Below are 8209 nucleotides of genomic sequence, written 5' to 3'. Positions count from 1 at the left end.
GCTTGGCATATTTCGCACATGCATACGTAAGCGAAGGACTATAAAAATGACATTGAAGTTAACCAATGAAGGAGAAGAAGTTGTTAAAGATCCTATATCTTTCCTTAAATTTAAATATCATGCAAATATTTTAATGGTGCAGGGGAGGATATAGATATGCTAATTTAATTGTAAATCGTTGCTGTACAATCTCTTCTAAACAGACATTTCTACTGTAGGTTATTACACTGTTACTGCTCATAAAGCAATTTCTTCCTGGGTGCCACCTGAGAAAGTGGATCAAGGCAACTGACCTTTTCTGTGTCTTCATAAAATATTTGAAATCAATGTGGATTAGTTGTGATGGTTAATGTCCTACAAGTGTTTTGTGCAATGATGGTACTTTAGGCATGTTCCTGTTTTTATCTCATTTAGAAAGGTAGGTTTTCTTTCCTATCCCTACTTCGTGTTTTGCCTTTATTTATTGCAGTTTTTTGTCTAGGTTATGTTGATATAGGTGCATGTTCTGTTTAGGTGTGCCACTCACCCAAGCCCCTGCCTGCTATAGGTAATGGCCATTTGTTCCTTCGTATGGGCTCTTATATATATGTGAGTGTGAATGTTAATTATATATTTGGTTATATTTCTATTTTTATGATGACTGTGCAGTATGCACATTTCTTTAACATTTTATATCCATCGCCATCACAAATGCGGTAGTTAATGGAGGATTGTTAGCATCTGGATAATTAGTCTGTGCATGGAAGTTGCATGAACGCAACATGTTTCCATATCAGTGTCTTCAAAATTTCTGGACTATGACTATGTCACGCTTAATCGACGGAAATTGGAGCATGAGTTAATATTTCATTATGCTTTCCAGGCTAAAAGTTGCATGTTGGTTGTCCTCCGTTGGATAGTAGCACTCATCCTTTGACCGCCACTTCTCTGGAAGCATGGTTCTTGCCTCCCTCTGGCTGCTCCCTCTCTGAAAGCATGATTTCTCATCCTTGTGAATATATGTAAATGTATATGCAATCCTTGGTGATTAACTGAATATGCAAATCAGGTCGACATCATGCTGCTATTTGTTACTCCCTCCGTACCAAATTACTATTCGTATTGCTTTTTCTAGGTACATAACTTTTAATATGTACCTAGATATATATTATGTCTAGATATATAGTAAAATGTATGTTTCTTAAAAAGCTAAAACAAATAGAATTTTCGGGATGGAGGGAGCAGCTAAGAGTGATGAATTTCAAACAGTATTATATGCAATACCGTGGGGTGGTTCTTCCTCCACCGGTTGAGTTTTTTTTTACTTGGGCAGTGAAGATGCAGTTTATGCCCTGAATCTTGGGAATGTGTCATGGGTGCTCCCCTATGCAAGACTAATTCCTTCAATGTCGAGCAGCTGCATATGTACTTTGACATACTAGTTGAGTTGTTTCTGACTGATTTTTCTTTAATTTCCAAGAACGACACAGGAGAGCTGTGTCCTTTTATTAGGAAGTACGAAATTTACGAAACACAATACACATACATACACACTAGATCACAACAATAGGCGCCCTACACATACAGATTAGACCATGACAACAAACCAAGGAGACAGCCTAAAGGGTCTTGGAGGCCTGGAGCCCTCCCTTGCTGAACAGCAAACTACCAAAGGGCTGTCTTCTCTTCCGTTGTTTGCAACCCCGAAGAAAACACTTAGAGAGAAGCGTCGTTGAAGACATTAAACTACCAAAGAGCAGTTTCCGAATCACCCAAGCTATTAAGGCCATGGTGATGTTTGCCTATCATGTGACTACACGGCTCCATGACAGAAAACCATATTCCTTGAACAGCTACGCAATAAACCATATGCATCAGATGGCTAATAGTTCTAGAACGGCATACAAATATATGTTCCACCGTCCAATACAAGAAGAGCAATGAACAAACTCTGTTTGAAACAATCTCTTTACGAAGAGCTAGCTTATCTCCCTCCTCTCACCCATTCTACCCCTTGTACATAAAGGAAGAAAAATATGGCATGGATTCTAATATCGAGCGAGTGCGTTTGATACTTTTAAAGGTGAGGTGACCTTATAGGTACGGTAGTGGTTCCACTCCACTGTTGCAGACGCTATCCTCTCACTAAATAACCTTTACAAAAGTAGATTTTATGAGCATATGACCGGCTGCCCACCCTATGACGTGGCACACTCTCAACCATCGTATCGGCAGACATGGCTCAATCTTAATCCTCCGATGCGCTGAGAGTGCAGGTAGGCAGTTGCCCCTATATTCGTAAAGTATATAACCCTTACTATACTACTCAAACCAGATTGATTCAAGTCCCACACGTCAGTCAAAAAGCGCCAGCACATGAGTACATGACCCACACATATCTCAAAGCAGACAATGGAGTCAGCTAGCCACCCTCCTTTTTGTTCTGCACCGGTCACGGGGATCACACGCAGCGTAAGAAGCAGGTCGTACATCATCACGTCATCACTTACGTGCAGTTTTCTCTCCTAACAGTAACACAGAAACTACGCAGCAACTACTGCTTCTGCGGCTGTTGCGGCGGCGAGGTGTCGAAGGACCTCCGCCGGACGAGCAGGCAGGTGACCCTCGCCGCCGACGCCGCAGGCTGCTGCGGCGCGCGCACGGCCGTGTCGGCGAGCGTGCACAGCACGAAGTCCGGTCGGTGCAGCGAGAGCGGGAGCCGGTCCTCGCCGACGGCGAGCGCGGTGGCGTCCAGGAGCACGTGCCACGCGTTGCGGTGCGCCTCGGAGACCCAGTGCAGGGAGTACCGCGCCGCCGGCTGCTGCTGCTGGCCGCCGCCGTTGCCGGAGGCGGAGGAGGAGACGGCGGGGTAGGCGAAGAGGCCCTTGGGCGCGTGCTTGGACTTGCGCCGGAAGTACTGGCTGAGCTGGGAGCCCTTGATCCGGAGGTCCAGCCACGACTCTGGCGCCGCGATGACCTTCGCTTCCTTGTACGCCGCGAAGGCGCGCACGCAGTCGCCGCCCTCCTCCAGGATCGACATGTAGTAGCTGCTCCGGAAGAACGGGTAGCTCTCGCCCACCTGCCAATCATTATAATTAACACCATCACCACTCACACTAGCTAATTATTGATTTTAATAATTAGATTAGAAAAGAAATTAATGGTAATAATCATTTAATCAACGAGATAGCTCGATCAGAGCATGCTAGAGTACCAGCATCATGGCGTCCCTCGGTGTTGGCGCGAAGAGCACGAGGTACTCGTCGTCGGTGAGGCCGCAGTGGCGGAGCACGCGGTTCCGGGCCTGGATCTCCGGGATGGAGATGAAGCTCCCGGGGAAGGACGACTTCTTCGTCAGGATGTCCAGGAGCCGGGACGGCTCCAGCCGGACCGCGTCCACCGCGTCGGGCCTGATCACCGCCGCCGCCGCCGACGGCGAGCCGGCGGGCGACGACCGGCGCCGCTCGCCGCCGGCTGCCTCCGGCGACGCCGTGCCGCCGCCGCTGTAGTAGGCGGAGTCGAGGTCGTCGTCCTTGTCGCAGGCGGCGTCCTCGATGAGGCCGTGCGAGTACTGCGGGTACATGGCCAGCACGTACTGCTCCACGTACTGGCGCTCGGTGGGCGTGATGGGCCCCGACCACCGCAGGTCCAGCCCGTGCAGCGTCGAGATCGCCTCGGCGATGATGTGCGGCGGGATGAACTCACGCGGGCACACCTTCTGCGTAATTTTTTTTTTTGAGAGGAATTAAGGGAGAGTGTTAATACAATTTCTCTCTGAAATTCATGCGGTCCAGGGGTGGTTCCAAGCTGCAGTTACCTTGACAACCATGCTGTTTGGCCTGCTTGATGTGCTAGAAGGAGGAGGTTTGGGAATTGAGGCACAAATGCCGTCTTTGAATTCCCCACCGAGTAAACTCTGAATTTGAGACAAATTTGTTTAGGACTATGACAAATTAACCAATAGCGATAGTGCAAAAATATAGATTGTCAAGCTATACGAAAAACTAACTGTAGAACACATATATACCTTGTGGTCCACGTGGATGTGCTCCATCTTTCCGCACATTTGTGCTAGCTCTTTGATCAGCGGTCTAGAGATCAGAGAGGATTCGATATGTGAGTTGTCTTTTGATGCCGCCTAAAGTGAGCCGCCGCTAGAAGAATCGTGGAGGGAAGGATGGGAGAGTTGAAGGAGAAGTGGAAGGAGCTCGAGTACTGAACAATAAGTGTAGGAATGATGCTTGTGGTTTAGGTGGTGTTGGATCTCTCACTTGGTTGCTTCTAAGTTTGGTCCTCGACGAACAAGATATAGCTAGGACGCAACAGCTGTTTAACCATGGTTCTTGATATATACTATACCACCCCAGTTGAGCACTGATTGATGAGGCACACATAAAAAATGCTAATGCCTCTATCAAGGGAGCATTAAACTAACTCCTGTGATATGAAATCCCCAGTTGTTTCCTTCTGCTGTTTATGTTGTGGTGATGTGGGTCCATGGCATCCAGCTGCAGGTATATGCCTTGTTCCTCTGCATTATTGGTGGCTTGGTCTTTCTTAGGATGCAAAACTTATTTCAACACTGTAGGAATATTGGACTTGCGCGAGCGTGCTATCTACACTAACATATAAGAAATGCATTTTTGTGAAGGAAGAAACAGGTAAAGCATTTTTGACTCAGTCAGTCGGTCTATTAATCCTTTGATCTTGAATTTGTCCTTGGGGTAACATATAGGAGTAATTTTACATTTGTGTGCATGCTGGCATGTACTTGGATTCACACATCAGTAGGTAGTATTATGTGCTCGACAAATAATTAAGGAAAGTATCTCGTGGAATATAAAGTTTTCACACTAGCTAGCTGCAGAACCCCACAGATAAACTAGATCTAGAAGTAGTTAGTTTTCGATTTAGTGATCTGACCTCCTTCACTGTAAACAGCATCGAAGCAGCAGCTGAGTCAGAACACAACAGGGTGGTTCTTCGTCAATTCTTCTGATGGAGGACAATAATGGTGTGGTGAATAAATAGATGTTTTGTTTCCTTTTTGGAGGAATACTAAACCGGAAGCACAAAGAGCTACCTATTTACTGTCTCCTCTCTCGATACCCTACACTACTTCTCTTTGATAGAATATGTTAACTGCAGTTTTGCTTTGAAACTGCTCAACTACACAACTGTTCTGTAGTTTCGTTCAATTTTGTTTCAGGTGTTCATGCCATTTCTCTCTGCTAAGGTTATGTGAATTCATCAGAGCGATAATCAATGCAACGGTTACTTGGTTTATTTAACACCAAGTGGCTAATCTAGAAGAGTCTCGATAGTGGAGATGTTGAAGAGTAGGTCGATCTAAAGGTTCAAGCAAGACAGTGCTATCTTCTGTCATTCAAAACAATTATAAAACGCTTATGGTATATGGTCAGCTGTGTTCTCTTTAAAATATTTGTATAATGTGCCAATCCCCAAATTTCACAGCTTTGTTTTTAACGTTGTTGTATTGTTGCTGCTAGCTTCTAGTGGGACAAAGAGCTACCCGGAGTACAAAGGCAAGGAATCTATATCACTAATGCTCTAATTTTCAATAACCATTATTAAAGAATAATCATTAGGTAATGCTGATGCAAGCACCCAAAAAGTAGCCCTTTGGATGTTAGTGCACTTTGACTAACAAAGGCCATTTATCGATAACATAGTTAAATCCTTGTACCCTATTATACGTTTCCTTACGTGTATGTATTCAACCAGCTGGTCTAACAATGTTACTGGCTAGAATTTTCAATTTAGAGTATGGGTATATACCAGTGTATACTGAGACGTCATTCATACACCCTTCAGTTTTCTAGTAGCACCCTCTAATTAATACTATATATTTTCTCGATATACTCCCATACTTCTTTGATTACGATAGTATCTATGTAACTAGACATATAAATCACCTAGGAATAATTTTTGCTCTATATCTGTAAAAGTGGAAAACCACGTGGAGGGTATGCGTTGCTACGGGTCCTTACTTGCTCTCACGTTATTATTCGTTTGTTCCTACTATGTTGGCTTCGCTTCACAATATGTTGGTGCTTGTCCCTAGTAGTCCTCTCTTTGCAAGTATAGTTGTAGAAGATATTTGTGGGTGGTTTGATACCATCTGTTTATTACATGGGACCCACACATGAAAATAAAAAATTCACCGTTTAACCTCCGCTCTATCCATTCATTCGATTTCCCCCGTACTCATCGTCATCAAGCCAATCGCTACCTCTTCGTCCATCGGCTCCACCCGCATCTTGCCCATCCTCGCTGTCGCCAAGACGCTGCGTATTTTGCCATCCTCGTCGTCGCCCAGGCAAGCGCTCATCCTCCACGTGCCTAGCCTCATTCCCGCTTCGAGTGCTAGGCCACAGCGCCTCTGGCCACCATGAGCAGGAGTGTGTTCTCCTCTTCTTCTCATTTCCATCCACCTCCCTTCTATAATCCACTCCAAATCATTCCAATCAAGTGCAAAATCGAGCCCCCAATTGCTAAATGTGGAGGTCTTAGTTCCGGATCTGAAGGGGATGGACGTCATTGAGAGGGGTGTGAGGTCCCAGCCTCTGCCCCTGTTTGCATTGCCTGCCGACTACCATTGCGCCTCCCCCCTCCTCCCTAGCGCCATGCCCTCATTAGCACATGACTCTACTTGGTTGACGTTGGCACATGGCTCTACTTGGTTGACTGCAAGGAGGCACTCAACTCGTTGTTTCCTTTTCCCTTCCTCCTCTCTCCTTCACCCCTTAGGTCCAGGTGGCGGCTAGGGCGTGCAGCCCGAGGGAGGAGCTACCCACCAGGGCAAGCGGCAGTAGTGCGTGGTGAGCACAGAGAGGGTTGGCCACGTGACCAACCAAGAGGTGGCGCGCGTCCCACGCCGCCGCCGGCAAGCGCGATATGTGGGTGGGACAAAAGAACAGGAGCAAAGGCTGGACATCAGGTCAATTGCAGTAAGGTTTAGGGACCTTTTTGCAAAATTATCAAGACATATTTCAAGGACTACGGGTTGATTACGAAAAAGTTGAGGGATTTTTTTGCAAAACAACCACGACCGTTGGAAGAAACAACCGCAGTTTAATATTAGGTAGAGATAGTGAACTTAATATAAGTGAAATTGATACACGGAATATCTTTTACAGAAATTGAATGTTTTCGTGTGAAATTCGTGCAAAGTTCATTCGAATTTCTAGTGAGCTTGAACTGGCCTCTCTTCTTATATATTTTTATACATGGCTGGACCAAATCTAGTTCCGAACCATACTGTCATCATCAAGGGGGTTTTCTTGCTGACATTTTGGTTGAACTATGGATCTCTCTTGTGTGGAGAAAGGTTCAATATGGGCATGGGTTTTTATTTTTGTTACTCTGGATACATATCTGGAGACAAGCTTTGGAGTTGGGAACACAATTCAAAAGAATGGTAATATTTTCATTCCAGTGCGTTGTTTAAGTCTATCTTATTGGATGTGCACAGCTTATTTGGTCACTGATTTTATCGACAGGAAAATAATTATATTTCTAGAAATTTGTTGGATGGTATGCAAGCAGAATGTCAACACATAACTCATTCAAATTCCACATTTTCTCAATGCAGCTTGAGTTAGTTGTCGTCATATGATAACGACCAGTTTCTAACACCGATGTCACCAAAAAAGTTCATCCTTGTCATTATGTGCAAAATTCAAACCCAACAATATATGATAAACTAGATACCAGCTGAAGTAGTAGACTACCTAACTTTGTCAAACATTTGTATACCAATATCGAAACCTCTCTTCATGCCATGTGGTGTCCAACCAAAGTTGGTTGAGTCCTTCCATAATAAATATGTCCTTCATTGCCGAATGAGCAAAATATGAGCTTCGTGTGCCGTGTCCTAATACTCTTCACAAGATGCTGTATTAAAAAAACAAAGTTCAATTCTGTAAGATAAGAAAACTCACATGAGCAAAGTTGCTTGTTTCATGTGAAGAGCTGTTGAACTTAAGCAACGACTCATTCTGCCCAACCAATTCAAATGGAATGAGTCTCATTTTGTCCATGTTTCTTATCTGAAGAAATTTGAACTATAGGTCTCTTGTTGATGCCACAAGCTAGAAAGAGTGTTGGATGAGGCAATAACCAAGTACACTCTGCTTTGACCGAAACTTCAAAAGACCAATTGGCCATTTTGTTTTTTCTGTACTATAAGGGATCGGAGTTGTTGAAA

General features: G+C 44.7%; 1 protein-coding gene across 1 annotated transcript; it reads right to left on the bottom strand.

Moving 5' to 3' along the window:
* Positions 1 to 1853: 1853 nt before the first annotated feature.
* On the bottom strand, positions 1854 to 4414 carry LOC101782376. Its single transcript, XM_004979229.3, has 4 exons — positions 4007 to 4414; positions 3797 to 3895; positions 3194 to 3697; positions 1854 to 3058 (listed from the first exon to the last, which is right to left on the bottom strand). The coding sequence occupies exons 1-4, from the start codon at positions 4043 to 4045 to the stop codon at positions 2534 to 2536; spliced, it is 1167 nt and encodes a 388-aa protein (XP_004979286.1). The 5' UTR covers positions 4046 to 4414; the 3' UTR covers positions 1854 to 2533.
* Positions 4415 to 8209: the final 3795 nt, after the last annotated feature.

This window comes from Setaria italica, chromosome VIII (assembly GCF_000263155.2).
Source record: "Setaria italica strain Yugu1 chromosome VIII, Setaria_italica_v2.0, whole genome shotgun sequence".
In the NCBI taxonomy this organism is placed as follows: Eukaryota; Viridiplantae; Streptophyta; class Magnoliopsida; order Poales; family Poaceae; genus Setaria; species Setaria italica.
The sequence above is the reverse complement of the archived record's forward strand: the minus strand, read 5'-3'. Positions and strand labels throughout refer to the sequence as shown.

Excerpts from the sequence above, each read along its gene's own strand:
- LOC101782376 (XM_004979229.3), bottom strand. The coding sequence starts at position 4,045 with ATGTGCGGAAAGATGGAGCACATCCACGTGGACCACAAG. Across the intron at positions 3,896-4,006 it reads ACATCCACGTGGACCACAAG|AGTTTACTCGGTGGGGAATT; the intron begins GTATATATGTGT and ends TCTCAAATTCAG. Across the intron at positions 3,698-3,796 it reads CAAACAGCATGGTTGTCAAG|AAGGTGTGCCCGCGTGAGTT; the intron begins GTAACTGCAGCT and ends AAAATTACGCAG.